The 19,525-nt window shown below is 35.9% G+C and overlaps 1 protein-coding gene across 6 annotated transcripts in view; it reads left to right on the plus strand.

Annotated features, from left to right (window-relative positions):
- The window catches only part of MAP4K3 (mitogen-activated protein kinase kinase kinase kinase 3), a 192,572-nt gene extending 176,291 nt beyond the window's left edge, over positions 1–16,281 (plus strand). For 4 of the 6 annotated variants that reach the window (XM_070512205.1, XM_014832871.3, XM_014832870.3 and 1 more), the window contains 7 exons: positions 598–701; positions 4,857–5,028; positions 8,086–8,154; positions 8,234–8,326; positions 11,304–11,374; positions 13,812–13,867; positions 14,789–16,281. In XM_070512205.1, the coding sequence (XP_070368306.1) occupies positions 598–701; positions 4,857–5,028; positions 8,086–8,154; positions 8,234–8,326; positions 11,304–11,374; positions 13,812–13,867; positions 14,789–14,876 (653 nt within the window). In that variant the 3' untranslated portion in view covers positions 14,877–16,281. Of the gene's footprint in view, positions 1–597; positions 702–4,856; positions 5,029–8,085; positions 8,155–8,233; positions 8,327–11,278; positions 11,375–13,811; positions 13,868–14,788 lie in introns of all 6 variants that reach the window. The other 2 variants (XR_011504080.1, XR_001396757.3) reach the window with 1 other exon arrangement.
- The last annotated feature ends 3,244 nt before the right edge of the window (positions 16,282–19,525 follow it).

Raw genomic sequence — 19,525 nt, forward strand, 5'->3', positions numbered from 1 at the left:
CTTTAATATGTGAAACCTTGTGTTTGTGATGTAAAGATTATAGTTTCCCTGTTCACATACACTCGATTCAATTCCTCCCCCAGCCCCAGAACAACTAGCTGTTTTATTTGCATATAGCAAAAACTAAAAATAGTTTCCTTTCCTTCCCTTAAAAAAACTGAGGCAGTTCAGTTTTGTTATTTGTAAACCTGAATTTTGAGATTTGATCAATGTCTTGATGTTGTGAGAACCAGAGCATTATTGCCTCTGAACGTTCCTGCCAAAAGCAGCCTGAATCACCTGTCCCTAACGTGCTGTAGCTTGTCAGTCTGAAGTTTCTCCCCAAACCTTGGACCCTTCCTTCCGGATCTTGCTACCTCAACTAGTCTCCCTGCTGAAGTCCTTCTTCCCACCTGCAACCCCGTTACAACCAGCAATTTTATCTGTGCGTACAAACAAAAACCCTGCAAGTGGTGAGGGAATATTTCTTTTTCAGTCTGCAGTCTAATTAAGAAATTGAACTGGCAGCCAGATTTTGTTTGTTTTTGGAGCATGGAACTGTTATTGTGAGGACTTTGTATTATAAGAGAACTTATGTATACTTTTTTGCCTTGACAGTGAGAAATCCTTACACAGGCCATAAATACCTATGTGGGGCGCTTCAGACTAGCATTGTTCTTTTAGAATGGGTTGAACCAATGCAGAAATTTATGTTAATTAAGGTAAGCATGAAAGTCAACCTACATCATTATTAGTATAAAAGCTTAATTAAGTCGATTGTCCTGTTCTTTCAAAAGGAAAAAAAAAACATGTTTTCAGTTAATTCTCAATTTAATGATTTTGGATTATGTGGCAGGGTAGTGAAAATCTGCCCTATTGTAAGGAACTCAGTTGGCCTGATAAAAGTTCTGAAAGAGACTAGAGAAATAGTTAGAGATTTGGCAGTAGGAGCTGGAAGAGCAGTAAAGTGTTCCTCAAATATATTCTCTTGCTGACCTGTTCCATCACAGCAGAGGAGCAACGTGCAGGTTGGTGTTTTCCCTAAGAGGACAAGGAGTAAACCATAATGAGGGGAAATTCTTCATTTGGTTCTATGCCTACCTATTAATTTGCCCAGGCCTTCGCATGGATGGTTTTTTTGTGCCTCAGTTTCTCTAGAATCTGTAATTAATGAATATTATTTAAAGTATTTAATATTACTCAGCTGTAACTTAAATTTTGAGGAAAAACTAACGTGAAATGTGTGAAGTGCAGGCTCAGTCACAACAAGGAAATAGCAAATACATTTTTTAAAGCTGTTTTCTTTGCTATTTTATATAGATTAAGTAGTCTTATTTCATGAGCATTTGGTATCTCCATAGAAATTGAGGTCGGAATATAATTGGAGTGGAATTCTTCCTAAATTTTATAATATAGAATTAAGATGTTTAAAGCATTGACTTCCTGTTATTTAAAATTTTATAAATGACTAAGGAATTTATTTTCCATTTTCACATCATATTAACCTCAAAATTAACTAGCTAAAGAAATGAAAAAATACTTTTAAGAATTTGAAACACATTAAGGTAGTATTTCCACAAATAAATTCACTAAAACAAAAATTCTTTAAACCAAAAGCTGATCTAAAAATAGGGTTGGAGAGGGTAAAAGGTTTGGTAAAGAGGGACATTTGTACAGTGACAGAAGGCAGCTAGACTTTTGGTGGTGAAAACAATGTAGTCTGTACAGAAGTCAAAACATAGTGGTATACACCTGAAATGTATATAATGTTGTAAACCAGCGTGACCTCAATATAAATAAATAAAAATTTCTTTTGAATTAGAAAAATGTTTTTAAAAGTTGAGGGAAAATAGCCTTATAAATTGTCTAAAGCAGAGCTAGTGGATACAGCCCACTTTATGGCGAAAACTATTTTGTTCTCAGCTCTTCTTTGTTTTTGCCTGTTTGACAAAAGCATGCCTTATCCTAGTTGGAGTGGTAAAGTGGACGTAGTTTGACTTTTCTGTGTCCGTTTTCTTCTCCATCTTCTTCTTTCCTTTTCCTCCTTCGTCTCTTTTAGATGTCTTTCCTATTCCTTTCATTCCTAACCTCTAGCAAAAGGAAAAAGTTTCATTGTATCAGTTCATAGATACTGATAGTCTGATTAAACCTTAGTATGAATGAATTTTATCTGATATGCTAAACCACTTATCCTAATATGTAATAAAAGACCCTTTTCTCTATTAAAGGAATTTTTCGTATTAAGAGCATGCAGGAGAGAATATATACATTGAAGACATTGGAAGCTTAAAATTTCCCTATCCATGTCTTCTCTTTTCCAGGTGACTGGTACCAGGGAGCTTGGCCTTGACTAATGAGGCCTATTGCCAGTATTCTAAGATGTTAGACTTACAGTACAATTCCACTTGCAGGTCTCCTTCAAGACTTCTCACTCTTCCAACTTAAACTCCCTGAGCTATAGGCCCTTATGCACCTCCCTCAATCTTAACCCAACTCTTTTCGCTCTCTGCTTCACCATTCTATGTGTATATTTTGTTTCTATATTTGACATTATTTCAGTTAGTATTTATGATATTTCTATACTACACAGTAATGTGTTCAAAAACTTTCTTATGTTTTCTGTATTCTTCCTTTCTCTCAATGACATTTCTGATAAAATTTTTGCTTCATTAGACTACATTTTCATGAATAAAAGTTATAAATTAAAGACCTTCCCAGCAAACATTTATGTATTTATTACAAACCAGGCACAGTGCTGTTTAACTAGGGAGACAAGGAATAGTCACTGCCTCAAGGACCATCAACAATAGCAGCTGGATTTAAAACTGTTAGAAGGTCAGCCTCTTCTGTTAATCATTTATACACATTGCTTAGTTATTATTGGAAGCTAAGTAGAAGTATTGAAAACCTGTTGGTTTTCTTTTTTGCTGACAAAAAAGATTAAACAGAAGCATTATTCTCTTTCTGTTTTACTGCTCTAACCAAATTTCAAAGAGACTTATTTAAAATGTTTTACCTAATTAAAAATATGACAGATTTTATCCACAGCATATCCCCCAGGTAATGGGAAAGCTCCTAGAGAGGGGGTTAGAGAGTATTGATGAAGGAATGTCTACATCTGTCTCCATATGCCTGTGGGATCAAGGCCCTCCGAGAGTCAAAGGAAGGAATATGGGAGCAACAGGTGCACACAGAGCTTCACCTTCCAGCCACAAGGATCACATTGTATCTTTTAACACTTTAAGACTAGTTAGTATTTATGGTAGCCCCATTTTACCTGTTTATTTTTTCTAGAATTTATTTTCTTTACAGTTTACAGCAAGTTGCCAGATTTAAAAAATAAATCAAATTCAGTAGCTTTGTTAAATACTAGCAATAGCCACTTTGGAAATATAATGAAAACACAGCCCATTTATAAGAAAAACAAAAGGAGCTGGCCCCGTGGCCGAGTGGTTAAGTTCGCGTGCTCCACTTTGGCGGCCCAGAGTTTCCCTAGTTCAGATCCTGGACGCGGACATGGCACCGCTCATCAGGCCTCACTGAGGCGGCGTCCCACATGCCGCAACTAGAAGGACCTACAACTGAAACATACAACTATGTATTGAGGAGATTTGGGGAGAAAAAGCAGAAAAAGAAAAAAAAAGATTGGCAACAGTTGTTAACTCAGGTGCCAATCTTTAAAAAAACAACAGCAAAAATATAAAATATATTAAGAGTGGATTTAGTAAAATATGTGTAAGACCAATATTTTTTGAAAAACCACCTTTTTCATTGTGAAGAACATTGCTAGCACCTCAGAACTCCCGTGGCACTCCCTACAAGTCAGCTCCCTTATTTTCCATTTTTACTATATAAGCATGCACTCCTAAACGTTAGAATTAATTTTACCTGATTTTTAACAGCATGTAAGTGGAATCATAAAGTATATATTCGTTTGTGTCTGGCTGCTTTTGTGCAACATTACATTTGTGTAGTTATTGGATATAGCTATAGTTTGTTCATTTTCATTGCCCTATAATTCTCCATTGTGTGAAGTTGCCATAATTTTATCCATTCTACTGTTGATAGGCATTTGGGTAACTTCCAGTTATTTTGTTATTCTGAACAATGCAGCTTGTGAAGGTTTTTTCATGTCTCCTGTGCATGCGTGTACTCATGTTCTCTGGAATATATAACTAGGAGTGTTACTGCAAGGTCCTAAGGGATGCACATCTTCAACATTAATAGATAATGTAATTAACCAATGTGGTCGTACCAATTTATAGTCCCACCATCAGTGTAGGAGCATTCATTTGCTCCTCTCTGGGTAACGCTTGTTACTGTTCTTTTTCAATTTCAGCCACTCTAGTGGGTATGTATAGTCTCGTGGTTTTATTCCCCGATTACTAATGAAGTTAGTGTTTTCCATCTATTTTTCCAAACTTTCAAAGTATAAATTTATTTAGTCTCTTTGTAGCAATATAAAAATTTTAAAGATAGGTAAAATTAAAACATTGCATAACCAAGTTAATTTATTAAACAGAATCACTCAAGATATGGGGCTAAATTTCTTATTGTGGGTTTTTTTCTGTCCACACTTAGGAGTATCTTGCTAATTAGCATTTTCATTTTCTCATCCATGTTTGCTCAGATGACCCTGGGTCAGTCATCCAGTTTCTGGGTCTCAGTTTCCAACTCTGAAAAGAAAGGTTAGGTGAAAAGATTCTACATAATTTGGATTTTTCTGCATACCTTGAGTTTCTGTGACAAGAAACAATCCTAACAGTAGAGAGCTATTTTATATATTTTCATAAAACTAAAAATTCTTGATAGTGTGCTTATGAAATTATTTGGCTTTTGTTTTCCTTTGTTTAATATATTTTTGTTTCTTTCTCCAGCACATAGATTTTCCTATACCGTGTCCACTTAGAATGTTTGAAATGCTGGTAGTTCCTGAGCAGGAGTACCCTTTAGTTTGTGTTGGTGTCAGTAGAGGGAGAGACTTCAACCAAGTGGTTCGATTTGAAACAGTCAATCCAAACTCTACCTCTTCATGGTTTACAGAATCAGGTTTGTGATTTTTATTGAATCATTAAGGCCAATACATATACTGGTTTTATAAGTAATAAATTTACTATATCTCTCATTAGGCAAAAATAGTGCATAAAAATCTTGAAGAACTTATTAAACTAGAAAAATAGAAGGTGACTTGCTTTAAAGTAGCTAATTTGTTTAACACATTTAAAACATACCAGTGATTCCCAAACTTGAGTATGCGTTTGAATCACCTGGAGGCTTGATAAAACACGTTGCTGGGCCCCACCCCCGGAGTTTTTCATTCAAGAGATGCGGAGTGGGGCCTGAGAGTTTTCATTTCTGTGAGTTCCCAGGTGATGTTGATGATGTTGATACAGGGACCACACTTTGAGAACCACACATATACACACACCTCAGGCTAATAGAAAAGCTGATTTAAATAAAAGGAAAAGCTGCGTTAAGTATAGTTTATTTTCCAGTATATGCTTGTAGTTGATACACAGGTGCTACCCAGTAACTTTAATAAATTTTTTAATGGCTTGTACTTACAATACAAATTGTAAGTGAACAGCTACTTTTGAAGTATTTGAGGTTGCTTGAAAGTAACCCTTTCATGTAATCTGCTTCCTTAAATCTTGGTCTACATTGCCCAGTTGCCTAGCAGATTCTTCTTTCATAGCTAGTATCTTAGGAAATATTATCTCCAATTAATGAGCTTTTTACAGAAATTTGATTATAGTTTGAAACCTTTGGTTGTGCTGCTGCAATCAGTACACATTGGTAAAATTTGAGTTTCATGGTAAATAAATCTGATTGAATTTTCACACTTCAAAAAACATGACCTTAAAGGTCTTTTTATCTTTATTTTTAAAGCACCATGTTAGTTTTGAAGCTCCTTTTGCTCTTTTCTCTTTAAAAATAATGTTGTACAACGTTTTGCTCTAAAACAGACAATGGCCGTTTTAGAAGCTAATTCTTAAAAGTATTACAGAGACCCTTTGTCAGAGTCTTTGGCTACTTAGAGAAATGTAAAGGAACCAATTTGCCAAAAAATACTGATTAGTCAGGAGTTTGTTGGAAGCTTGGAAGAATGGCCAGAAAAGGACAGAGATTAAGAGACTGAGGTTTCTTGGCATTGAAAAAAAAATTATCACAAACACATTCACAAAAGCCTAGAGACAATTACATGGCTTGCTGAGACCCAGGAAACTTGAAACAGCTTTCCTTTAAGAAGACGTTTTTGAAGGAAAACATGGCCAGCCGTTGGCAACATTACATAGTTTCTCTTTGGCTCCCCCTAATTCTCTCTACCAAATTCTCCCTTAAACGCCCATCTTCCCTTTCATACAGCGGGTACACTCCTGCTTTCTAATCTCTTCCTCTCTGTTTAACAGGAAGGGATTCTTGGTTGATTAATATTTTGTCAGTAAATTTTAGTTAATGTCTTACTTCTCCCAAGCATTTTAAATTCTTTTCTTACTGATTGTTGAATGATGGGCCTCATTTCCTGACAAAAGAATTTTGTTGGGGGTGGGGGCAGCCCGGTGGTGGTGCATCGGTTAAGTTCACACATTCTGCTTCTCAGCTGCCCACCATTTGCTGGTTCAGATCCCGGGTGTGGACATGGCACCGCTTGGCAAAAGCCATGCTGTGGTAGGCGTCCCACATATAAAGTAGAGGAAGATGGGCATGGATGTTAGCTCAGGGCCAGTCTTCCTCAGCAAAAAGAGGAGGATTGGCAGTAGTTAGCTCAGGGTTAATCTTCCTCAAAAAAAAAAAAAGAATTTTGTACAGCTGTGGGTACCTTCCTTCCAAGGAACCTTTGATTATATTTTCTTACTGTAATTCCTTATTACTAAGAATTAAATACAACAGATATAATTCCTCTAGTTTTGAGATGATGAGACAAAGGTAAAGTGAGAAAGTATGGTTAGGGTTTTGCATCAGATGAAATTATACGCCAATGGTTTCCTGAACTCTGCTGCACATTAGAATCCATTTGGTAAGGTTTTAAAACCCGTGTTACTTCACTTGGCACACACATACCCAATTAAATAAGAATATGTAGGAGTGGCAGCTAGGCATCGGTATTTTTTAAAAATCTGTAGATAATTCCGATGTTCAGGAACTAATTGTTACAAGCAATTGATAAAACCTCATTTTCCTGGCTTTCTATATAGTCATGCTAGACTGGCCTCTTAATCCGAGGTAGATTGTATTGACGTGTTCAGATTCTTAATTTTCATCAGGTGTGTGAGAGCTGCAACGATCTAGTTGGCCTGATTTGCCGAAGGCCTATTCTGTATCGTTCTAACAACCCTCGTTAGTTACAGAAGTACCAGGTCTAAAATATATTTGAAGGTCTAAAATACGGCAGTCCTTGGATATCCTAAGGTTCTGAATACTATGGGAAGTAGAAAACAGGCAGGGTAGACTACACATCAGACCCACTCTCCAGGAAATGTAAGACCAGAAATAAACGCCCATAGCTCAGCAATTTCAGTTTTGATGTTCATACAAAGCTTGGGATATCCTACTTTTCACTTCATGGAAAATCAAGTCATTTAAACATTTCAGTTTGTAAGAACTTTTGATAAACTATTAAAAATAATGCCTCTGCATTTTGATAGTACTTCACAGTTCTCAAAATGCTTCAATATTTTTTAACTCATTTGCACTCAAAGTAATTTGTGTGACTCTCATTCATTCATTCAGTGAATATTTATTGCATGTGCCTAGGCACTACCATATAGTGATATACAAAGCAGAGTCCCTCGCCTTCTGAGCTTAAAATTAGAAATCAGTCGTAACCATGATATAGAAGATTAGAGTTCTGACTTCACATATGAATAAAAATAATGACATCACCAATAGTAATGACAATAGCTAACACTCTGTTGAGCACCCACATAGTTTAGCACTTGCGTCAGAGTTTGAACCCAAGCAGCCTGGTTCAACCGCTGTGTATGTATAGCTAAAAATTTTTCTCCATTTCAAATCAATGATGTTGAGAGTTCTTTTTTTTTAAATGTCTCTATGCTCTAAATGTTACTTTTTTCTGTAGGTTTATTGAGTTTCTTTGTGTTACAGATACCCCACAGACAAGTGTTACTCATGTAACCCAACTGGAGAGAGATACCATTCTTGTATGCTTGGACTGTAAGTTTTTATTTATAAACATCTTATTTTAATAAGAATTCTTTTATCTTAGTTTTTGAGTGAATTTTTTTCTCCCTAGGTTGTATAAAAATAGTAAATCTCCAGGGAAGATTAAAATCAAGCAGAAAATTGTCATCAGAACTCACCTTTGATTTCCAGATTGAATCAATAGGTAAGTTGGTTTTGTATTTCTTGTTTGATTGCATTATGAGCTGCTTAAAGTAATTTATCCGGTAATTCAAAATTATAAAAATATATTACTAAAGACTCATTTTTTAAACTATAGGATATAATGAGTATGAGGTCAATATCAGTCTTCACTTTTACATATTATCTAAAATAGTTTAAAGTCTTTTTGGTGTAGTCTGTAAATAATGTTATCTTCCTTAGACATTTGATTTTTTTAAAAAAATTAAATACCATTTTTCATAGCATAGTTATGAATTTCTATTTCCTCCAGACTCCTGTAGAGTTTCCCTATGAGTACTTTAAATTTAGTACTTAATGTACTCCATTGTATTTTCGCTGTTTTAGCTGCTGACCATAGTGTTTTAAGGATATGGAATTTCCTTGCCATTCTTACATTGTGCTTAACAAGGGTTTTTTCTGAAAAAAGGATTTTTTACACAACCAGTATTCTAAAATGATTACATGCAGGAAAAATAAGGTGAAATGGTCATAAATGAGATAGTGCTGAGGAAAATAAATGACAATTAATTTAGTATTTATACACAGGGTTTTTCAGGTGTCCTTTATTATTAAAGGATATTTACGTATATATGTTGGCAGAGGGTAGGGCCACAGGCAGATAGTTCATTTCACTCACTCCTGGTTCTATTTTTACTCTTTCCTCCAACTAGAATGCCTCTCTCCCAACAAGCAAATGCTGATGATAGCAAATAAGTCAGTTTTGAGGGACATTGGCTCAAGATGTTAAAATGGAATCCGTGCTTAAAAACACATAGCCAGGGTCAACAAAAACAAGTTGAACAACAGAAACTGGAAGTTGTATGCAGGACTGAAGCCAACAGATTTGCTGGGCTCCTGAGTGATAAAGCAGACTAAAAGTGCCCCACATGAGTTGGGGACCCAGAGCCAGGCCTTTGTTTGAGGTGCCTACTAATCAAGACTTCCCCCTGCGTATGGCCTTGGGGTGTATACATATAGGTGATTTTTTTTCCACCCTTAAAAGAAGGGATAATCCCTATCCAATACAAACTGTTTCCAATTGTAGAGAGAGAAGAAATGCTGAACAAATCAGTGTTGAACACTGATACTAAAATCAAACAAGATTACTATAGAAGACAAAATTATCCAATCTCATTAAAATAGATTTTGAAAAATCTAAATACAGTACTAGCAAGTAGAATGCCACATCATCAAATAGTAGGCTTTGTCCCAGGAAAGCAAGGATATTCAGCATCAGAAAATTTATTTATGTAATATACCACATTAAAGATTTAAAGCAAAAAGTCATACAACTCTTCAGTAGATGCACAAAAGGCATTCAATAAAATCCAAGTCGTTCATGATTTAAAGAAAAAAACTTTTTAGCAAATTAGGAATAGAAGGAAATGTTCTTCACCTAGCAAAGCCTATTAAAAATATCCTATTTAATAGTCAAACTAATTCCCATTAATGTGGAGAACAAGAAAAGGGAACTATCACGATGAGAAAGAAAAATTGCTAATGGTACGATTATCTACATAGAATATACAACTCTGTAAGTAAACTCCTAGAACCAATAAGAGAATTCAGAGTTTCTAGATATGAGTAACACAAATGAATAGCTTTCCTATATGCCAGTAATCATCTATGAAATTTTTAATAGGAAAAAGATCTCATTGACATGGCAATAAAATATGTAGGCATAAATACAATCAAAGTATGTTTAAGATCATTATCTAGGAAATTCCAAATTGTTATTTAGAAATATAAAAAAAGTTTTGAACAAACGAATAACTACACCATGTCCATAGATAAAAAGACTGAATTTGAGAAAGATATCAATTCTTCACAAATTAATTCAGTGCATTTACAATAAAAATCCCAGTAAGGTGTTTTGTGCCACTTGATAAGCTGATCTTAAAATTCATATGAAAGAGCCAAAGGCCAAGAATAGTAAAATAAGTTTTGATAGCTGCTTGGCCAACTCCATATTGAAACTTACCATAAAGCCATAGTGATTCAGACAGTGTGGGATCAGCACAGGGATAAATAAATAGAAGAGCGGAACAGAAGGGAAGGCCCAGAAATAGACCTACATGTAAACAGAAATTTATAGTATTATATGTCAGTGAGGAAATGATGGACTATTCAACAGATGATGTTGATACAATTAGTTATCTGCAGGAAACAAAATTAGATGTCTTCCTCACTGAATACACACAAAAATATATATTAAATATGTAAATATAAAAAGCAAAACTCAAATTTTTAGAAGGTACATATACTTGTGTCCCAGTCATTCTATTTCTATGTATCTATCCCAGGGAAAATTTTACTTATGTATTCAAGAAGAGATACAAGAATGTTTATTGGAGGATTGTTTGTAATAAGAAAAGCTAGAAGTGATTTAAATGTTCATCATACCAAATGTATGAAAGTTGGAAAATGTTCAATATAAAGTTTATACTGCTAATGTAAACTTACTGTGTAGTAACAGTAAAAACATGCATAAGAATGAGAAATACCAAATTTGTAGGTTATGTCAGGGAGGAAGGAGGGGCTGGAGTGGAACTGGAAGAGGGGTATAGAGGGATGCGGGCTGTTTTTGTTTTTATTTAAAACAAAAAGCAAATATGGCAGAAGGTGAGAATTTGAGTTGAATGGTAGATACATATGTGTTTTGATGCTATTCTCTTATTTTTTATATGATTGCAATATTTTATTTTAAAATATTGTCATTTCATCAAAACAAAAATTTTTATAACAAAAAAATTCTCAGTGAATTTTCTTTTTTCTTGCCAAAAAGATGAATAAGTTCTATCTAGTATTTTTTTAAGGTAAAGATGCCATGTAAATATGGAATGGTTGACATTAGTTATTAATTGAAATATTGCTATGCAAGGTAGAAAGAGGGATGAAATGATCCTTATCAGTTGAACTTTTGTGCTATTAACAGTAACTGAGCTGTTCTTGCCTGCTAGTTTGCCTCCAAGACAGTGTGCTAGCTTTCTGGAAACATGGAATGCAAGGTAGAAGTTTCAGATCTAATGAGGTAAGTAATCTTGTAAAAATTATATGTCCATTAAATAGTCATGAAACATTATCAAATTTCACATCAGACAGTTTTCTTTAACTTTGGAAAATTCCTAATTGCTACAAGGAATGCTTGATTTGCTGACTTTATCAGTATTTACTATATTCAATCTAGTGGTAAAATTGATAGCACATTATAGCCACCTCTCTCTCTCCTTTCACTCAAACAACTTCAGTGTGTATTTTATGTACTTCCAGATAATCACCCTTGTATTCATCAAAAGAGCTTCCTAATACTGCTAAAAGTGAGCCAACTATGATTTTCTTTCAACTTTCCCAGACCGTCACCTGGAACAAGAGTGCTGATGCTGGCTCTCTCTGTTTTGAGGCACCTTTTCTACTTTATATTTCAGAAATAATGACCAATGCAGGCGATAATTAAAGGGTGCTACATTTCTTTTGAAGCCACCTTGCCTCCTATTTCTGTTACCCTTATTCACTTAACATTTATAAGATTCTTTGCCCCTTTTCCCTTCACTTTTATTAACCTTATTCCTTTTTATTAACCTTTAGCTGTATCTCCTGAGTCCTTCCTGCCTTAATTTAACTCCAGGAATAATTTAACTCCAAGTCATGTGACATATTCGATTTAGTTTTACATTTACACCAGAAAGTGCCGGGTTATAAACACAAACAAGACATGGTACTTGCCCCCTAGAATATTATAGGCAAGTAAAACCATCAAAAATTGTTTCAGTAACCGCAGGCCAGTCTCAATAGTGTAAGTTTTACTTGAGCGTTGGAGGGAAAGGAGAACCTTGTGTGCCTCAAGCAAGAAAATAGTGCATTTGTGTGCTAAACTGTCATTCATTAGGCTCAGAGCATTTCTTCTCACAGAGTAAACAGGACAGCAGAGTGATCGTGAGCATGGGTTCCAGAGTAGAGAGAGCTGCGTTCAAGGCTCAGCTCTGCTCTTACTAACTGTGTGACCTTGGCATACCATTTAACTTCTGTTTATATTTTTTCATCTGTGAATTGAGGATAACAAAATAGCACTTACTTCATAGGGTTGTTAAGATTAAATGACAGGAAGCATGTACTGTGCTTGGCATAATGCCTGGCCTATGGTAGTATTTAGTAGGGTTGTTACTAATATGTTTCCAGTAGTAATTCCCACACCAGAGCTCACTTCTCAGGAAGATGTTTTAAACTCACCTGAGGGAATCAAGCAGGGAGATAGAACAGTCAACAGCTAATAAACACTAGGCAGAGAAAGAAAGGCATTGTAGGCAGGATACAAGAGAGTGATTTAAAAAAGAAAGAAAAGTTCCCCCCCAAAAATCACGTGATTGTTCAGGGTCTTTTTCAGACTACGCAGGCTGCCCTTACTGAATACAGCCCCTCTAAAAATGTCATGTCCTTCTAGTAGACAAACCCCCTCTAAAAATGTCATGTCCTTCTAGTAGACAAACCCCAAGAAATAGTGAGGGTCAGATGTGATGAGCCACAGTTACTGAAGTGAGCACATTGTATCCTTCAGGTGTGCTGGGTTACTAAAGAAGTTAAGAATCACTGATGTTTCCAGAATAGCTAATTATAGAGGTACCGATGGAATAAATCTAGTTTCAAAATCAAATTGTTTTTTAAGCCTACCAAATTTTGGGGAGAAGTTACTGCCATTATAAATTGGAATGTTTTACATTCAGTAAGCAATAAACAGTAGGTTTCTTTCTCCTGTAGACTTTTTCTTAACTCCCCAACTGGTAATTGGTCACACTGAGGACTTCTTGAAGGATATATGCCATCAGAAAATATTATTTCAGGAAACTGAGGAAGAAATGGGAAAGAGAATTATCTATTGAGCGCTTCCTTAGCTAGGCCTTATACCCACTGATACTTACAAGAACACTGCAAGATACTACTGCAAGCTAGATATTTTCTGTCCCATTTTGCAGAAGGCAAAACTGTTTCCAGCAAACGACATACCTTGTGCAGTGTCACAGCTGGAGCGTAAGTGGGAGAACTGGGATTCAAATTCAAGTCACAAGTTTGTCCCATCATAGCACACTGCAGCCTTTTAAGTAAAAGGACCAAATCTAAGTGGTTTACTGCTGCAATAGCCTTGCTATGGGCGTTAACATAACAGACAAAAGATTTCTGATAAATAAAATGGACTAGGTGCTTTGCTTTGAAATTTTTCCCTTGAGGTCTATAATTTAACAAGTAAATGGTTTTCCTTCTCTCATATTTTATTATTAGTTCAAAATTAGCCACATTTTTCCTAAACTAACAAATTGATGCACCTGTGTGCTGGCTTAACAAATTAACAGTCATGCAGGGATCAATATTTCCATTTTAGGAATTATGTTTCTTTTCTATAGAGTCATAAATTAAATGCCCATGTAAAATTTCGTGCCTTTAATTTCAGAAGTTAAATCTATATTTTAATTGAACAGGTAACACAAGAAATTTCAGATAGCACAAGAATTTTCAGACTGCTTGGATCTGACAGGTATGAAAAGGGGTTGTACTAAATACTAATTGTGTTTTATAAATCTAGCATGAAACTGGTTTCTTTTTCAAGTGAATCGAAATTTCTACACTTATATATTCAACATTATATTTTTCACACTATGTTTTCACAAGTCAGAAAGTTATAAAGCCTTTGAGAATGTGCCTGATCTTCCAAGTAACAGGAATATATAGATTTGTCAATTTTGCATTAAACATACTATCTAAAAATATGATTTACAGCACAAGAAAGAGGAAATACCATATGCTAACAAACAGAAAACTTTGTGGTTGTAGTGCCAAATAGGATTTTTGAGTTCTATTCTGATTTACTTTCTGATTCTTCAACTAGATTGTTTGTAGAATTTCTAATAAGAATTAAGTTCCCAGGGCCAGCCCAGTGGTGCAGCGCTTAAGTTCACAGGTTCTGCTTCTCAGCATCCCAGGGTTCGCTGGTTCCAATCCCAGGTGTGGACATGGCACCGCTTGGCAAAAGCCATGCTGTGGAAGCCGTGCCACGTATAAAATAAAGGAAGATGGGCATAGATGTTAGCTCAGGGCCAGTCTTCCTCAGCAAAAAGAGGAAGATTGGCAGTAGTTAACTCAGGGCTAATCTTCCTCAAAAAAAAAAAAAGAAGAAGAATTAAGTTCCCCCAAATTATTCTTAATACAGGTTTTCCCCCTCTTACCCTTAGAACAACACTGACTTACAGATGGGAGGGGGCGGCAGGCAGCAAAATTACTCCCCAGAGCTGGAAAGGGCTTTTTAATCATAGCGATTTGCAAATGAATTCTGCCCACAAATCAAATAAGCAGCCTTTATAGAGGCATATAGTGAAAAATCAATGGAAAATTTTTTTGTTAACATTTGTTTTCACGAATAACTTTGTTTTATGTTTTTTTATTTGTTTATTACTTTTAGGGTCGTGGTTTTGGAAAGCAGGCCAACTGATAACCCCACAGCAAATAGCAATTTATACATCCTGGCAGGTCATGAAAACAGTTACTGAGAACAGTTACCTATAGAAAGAGAGAACACTACCACTGCAACACTGATGGATGCTTGAAGCTGTACAAAAGCTGCAGTGAGCTGGCTTCAGTTACTTGTAATTTATTGTGGCATGAGACAAGATGGGGAAAATTTTTGTTTTAAGTGGTATGGATATATTTAGCATATTGAACCACACAAGTGCTTAATTCATTGTTATGTAATCTTTGTACATATAGGCAGTATTTTTCTGTGAAACTTCATATTGCTGAAGACATACACTAAGAATTTATGTAGATAATGTACTTTTATGAGATGTACAAGTAAGTGTCTTATCTGTACAGGTGTAAATGTTGATGAAAATGCAGTTGGGGTTAATATTTTAAGAATTCTTTAGTATATTCTTGGGTGTGGCTATATTACAAAATGGGATGCTGGCAATGAAACTGTACCTTTAACACTATTGTATTTTTATTATATGTAATTTAGTAATATGAATATAAATCTTGTAACTTTTAACATTGTAATGGAGGCTGTAATCATTTTATAATCTTGTTTATTTAGTGCAAGTCCACTGGTGTTGATATTTGTAATGGAGGCTGTAATCATTTTATAATCTTGTTTATTTAGTGCAAGTCCACTGGCGTTGATATTTGCACAGAGTGTTGCTATGTGATGTATTGAGTCACAAAAGTAAGCTGTGACGTTGTCAATATGCATTTGGCTCCGCAACATCTTTTTTAAATGTATTTGGATTGTTTTCTATGTGAAAAAAATCAATTAACCACCTGTTGTAGTAACTGGTCTTTTTATATCTAAGCAGAATCCTGTAAGATTGCTTGTTTGTGCTTAAAAACAATACCTTTGAAAACATTTTGAATCTCAGAATGGCGGTACCGTGATGTAACTCTGCAGTGCTTGTCTGAATTACAGTATGCACAAAGAAGAAACTAGCATTATTAAAGAGTCCGCACTAAGCATTTCATATAATCACATGGAAGAACCGTAACATTCCAGAGAGTGAAGTGGTTCAGATTTCTAGTGGAATTTTTACTTTTGTTGGCCTTACTTTATGATCATTTTCATATTTCTTTTGATTTAGATTATTAACACATGGCCAAAATAATTTAGTTACTACCTCATATAAACAATATAATGGTTACTACACATCACAGGAACTTAGTTTTGGTTAAAGTCATTTTTGATTGCTTTTTTCCAATGGAATATGTATATACCAAGTTTTAGCAAAATGCACACTTTGAACTCTTTTTTGGTATACGTTCTTTATATTTTAATGTGAGTATATACACTAAGAACAAACTAAATTGTGATTTATGGTCTTCATTTATTTTAATTGATAATGCTTTTAAATATGTTCCTGATTGTACATAGTGTAAAATAAACATATTTTTTAACATGTTGTTGTATAGCGGCTTGTCGTCTGGCTTAGTCTGTGTATAGTAAGACTAAAATATATTAAAGAGAAAAAATCTTTAATTATTCTGCATCAAATCCTTAAATACTCATTCTGGTGCCTCAGATCATGATATTTTTATTTGATCTGTCATCTCAGTTTTATAAAGGAGTATGTTCCCGCATTGAGAAAAGGGCATCTTTTGTAGACTCTTCAATGATCAGGAAGTCTTCCAGATCAGAAATGTCAATGAAACATTCATAGTCTTTGGTTAGAGCAGAGGTCAGCAAACTACATTCCTCAGCCCAGTCCTTCTTATCGCCTATTTTGTAAATAAAGTTTTATTGGAACACTGCACCATGTATTCATTTACATGTTGTCTGTGGCTGCTTTTGTGCTACAGTGTCAGAGTTGAGTGGTTGTGAGAAGAGTTTATAGTCCACAGAGCCTAAAATATTTACCATCTGACCCTTTCTAGAAAAAGTTTGCCAACTCCTGGGTTAGAGAAAGGAAGAGAGAGTGTTGGGGAATGCAGTGCTGGAGGTAAGGAAGGGAAAGATTAGGTGGGAAGAACTGGATTAGGGGTCAACAGGCACCATTTCTACTCTTGTTAATGTCACTGCCTGTCATTGTGACCTTAGATAATTTACTTGACTCTAGAACAGTTTCCTTATCTAGAAAGTTACTTCTGTGGGCTTTCCTGGTGGTATAGTATTAAAGTTTGCACACTCTGCTTTGGCGGCCCAGGTTCATGGGTTTCGATCCCAGGCACAGACCTGTGCACTGCTTGTCAAGCCATGCTATGGCGGCATCCCACATACAAAGTAGAAGAAGATTGGCACAGATGTTAGGGCCAATCTTCCTCACCAAAAAAAAAAGTGACTTCTAAATCTTATAGATGTTAAGAATCATAGCAGTTGTGTCCATTTGTCACTTTTCCAAACAATACATTGGGGGTAATCTTAGTATTAATGACTGTTTTAAAAATACATCTTTGAGCCAGCACTGATGGTCTAGTGGTTAAAGTTCGGTGCTCTCACTGCTTCCGGGGCCTGGGTTCATTTCCTGGTTGGAGAATCGTACCACCCGTCTGTCACTTGCCGTGCTGTGGTAAAAGCTCACATAGAAGAACTAGAAGGGCTTGGAACTGGGATATACAAACATGCGCTGGGACTTCGGGGAGAAAAAACCAAAAGGTTGGCAACAGATGTTAGCTCAGGACGAATCTTGCCCTGGAAAAAAAAAAAAGATCACTCTTAAAAAAACACACATCTTTACTAGTATAACATTATCATCAATTTGTTGAAAACCAGACTCATAGAAAACATTTTTAAGAAATCAAGATTCTGTTCTTGGTATTTATGGACAAGATTGTTGATCCTTTTACTGGGCTGCCATACTTTTTCTAGTTTCCAAGTCCTATAAATTATATAAAGGGTCACATCTCAAAGGAAATTTAACCATCACATTTAACTGTCTAGCACTTAGGAGTATTTCCAGAAAATAAAGTATATAACTGGTTGTGTGTTACCGTGGGCTTTTTTAAAATACCCCCTGAATCAGCCTTTGGGGGAGGCCCAGTAATGTGTGTTTTTTATAAAGTTGTACAAATGATGCTGATGTGCAGCCCTGCATGGGAACCACTGGTCGACACTGAATTTAAATCAGTGGTTCTGAGTGTGGCCCATGGATCACATGCCTCAGAAACAAGAATGACAGAAAATGCAGATTTTGATCCTCCACCCAGTAACTTGATTACAGAGCTTTATTCACTCAAAGGAAGAGAGCCACTCACCTGTCGGAAACACTAGTTCATCTCCATTGAATTTCAAGCCATCTATCTTACCTAGTTTCTTAACACTGGTGTTGAGAAGAATGAGATTGTTTTCTGGGCCTGTTGTCATCATTCAGCTTGCAAGTGTGTTGCCCATTTCAGTAAAGACCTGGAAATAAGGACATTATCAGTTTTCACCATTACTAGAAGATGAAAGTGTGTGCTATACAAAATAATGGGTAAACACTAAGAGTATTACTTGAGAGAATATAATAATAACAGTAAGTGCTCAATGTTTGTATCTGTGTACCAGGTGCTATTGTACATGCTTTACAGAGATTCTTCCAGTGAAGTCCCGGAACAGGCCAGTGAGGTAGGTAGTGTTAATGCCACTTTACAGGTGAAGTGACTGAGGCACACAAAGGTTAAATAACTTGCCCGGAAATAAAACTAGGATTTGAACCTAGGCACTGGGTTCAACAGAATACTCTTAACTACTATGCTAAACTCTGTATTACACAGAACACATGCAGTATCTCCACTGCCCTCCTAAAGACACTTTAGATTTTTCCCCCAGAAGTTGGATTTATTTTCTTCAGCAGTTGGATTTCAAATTCTGACTTCGTCTCTTGCAACAAGAGAAATTAACTTCCTGTCTTAATATTTTGCTTTGCCAAAAAGCATTTTCCATTTCAAAGTGTTTTGTATAAGAATAGAAGGACTTGCATAAAATTAACTTTATAGTTAAAGCTTACTAAATAAGTCTAGTCAAAACTCATTACAGGGGCGGCCCGGGCCCAGTGGTTAAGTTAGCGCTCCCGCCTCAGCCGCCCAGGGTTTCGCTGGTTCGGATCCTGAGTGCGGTAGTAGCATGCTTGTCAGGCTACGCTGAGGAGGCGGACCACGTGCCACGCTAGAAGGACCCACAACTAAAAAAAATATGCAACTATGTACTGGGGGGATTTGGGGAGAAAAAGCAAGAAAAAAAAACGATTGGCAACAGTTGTTAGCTCAGGTGCCAATCTTTAAAAAATAAAAAAAATTACAAAGATTTCCTTTTCTTTACTTTTGTGAGAGAATTATTTAACCAACATGTATTGATCATTTACAATGTATCCACGCACTTTACTGGCACGGGCGAAAAGACGGAAAAGGCATTATTCCCCAGTAGTCAAGGAGCACACTTGCACGAGTAAAGATAAATGTAAAGAAGGTACAAAAGGCTGTGCCTAATTCTACTTTGGGAAAAGGAAAGCCTTAGTGTTGATGAAGAGTTTAGCAAGTGCAGGAAAAAAAATCAGGGCAGGGAGCTGTAGGCTAGACTAAGACATATGTAAAAATGCCGGGTGTTCCAGGAATAGTGACGGGAAACAGCTGAGCTCAGGGGCTGTGGAGCGGAGCAACGGGCATGAAGCCTGAAAACAAGAATGGGCCTGATGGTGAAGAGCTGCTTAATGAGAGAAGTAGCTCTAGTAGTCAACAC

The sequence above is a fragment of the Equus asinus genome, chromosome 6 (genome assembly GCF_041296235.1).
Source record: "Equus asinus isolate D_3611 breed Donkey chromosome 6, EquAss-T2T_v2, whole genome shotgun sequence".
NCBI classification, from domain to species: domain Eukaryota; kingdom Metazoa; phylum Chordata; class Mammalia; order Perissodactyla; family Equidae; genus Equus; species Equus asinus.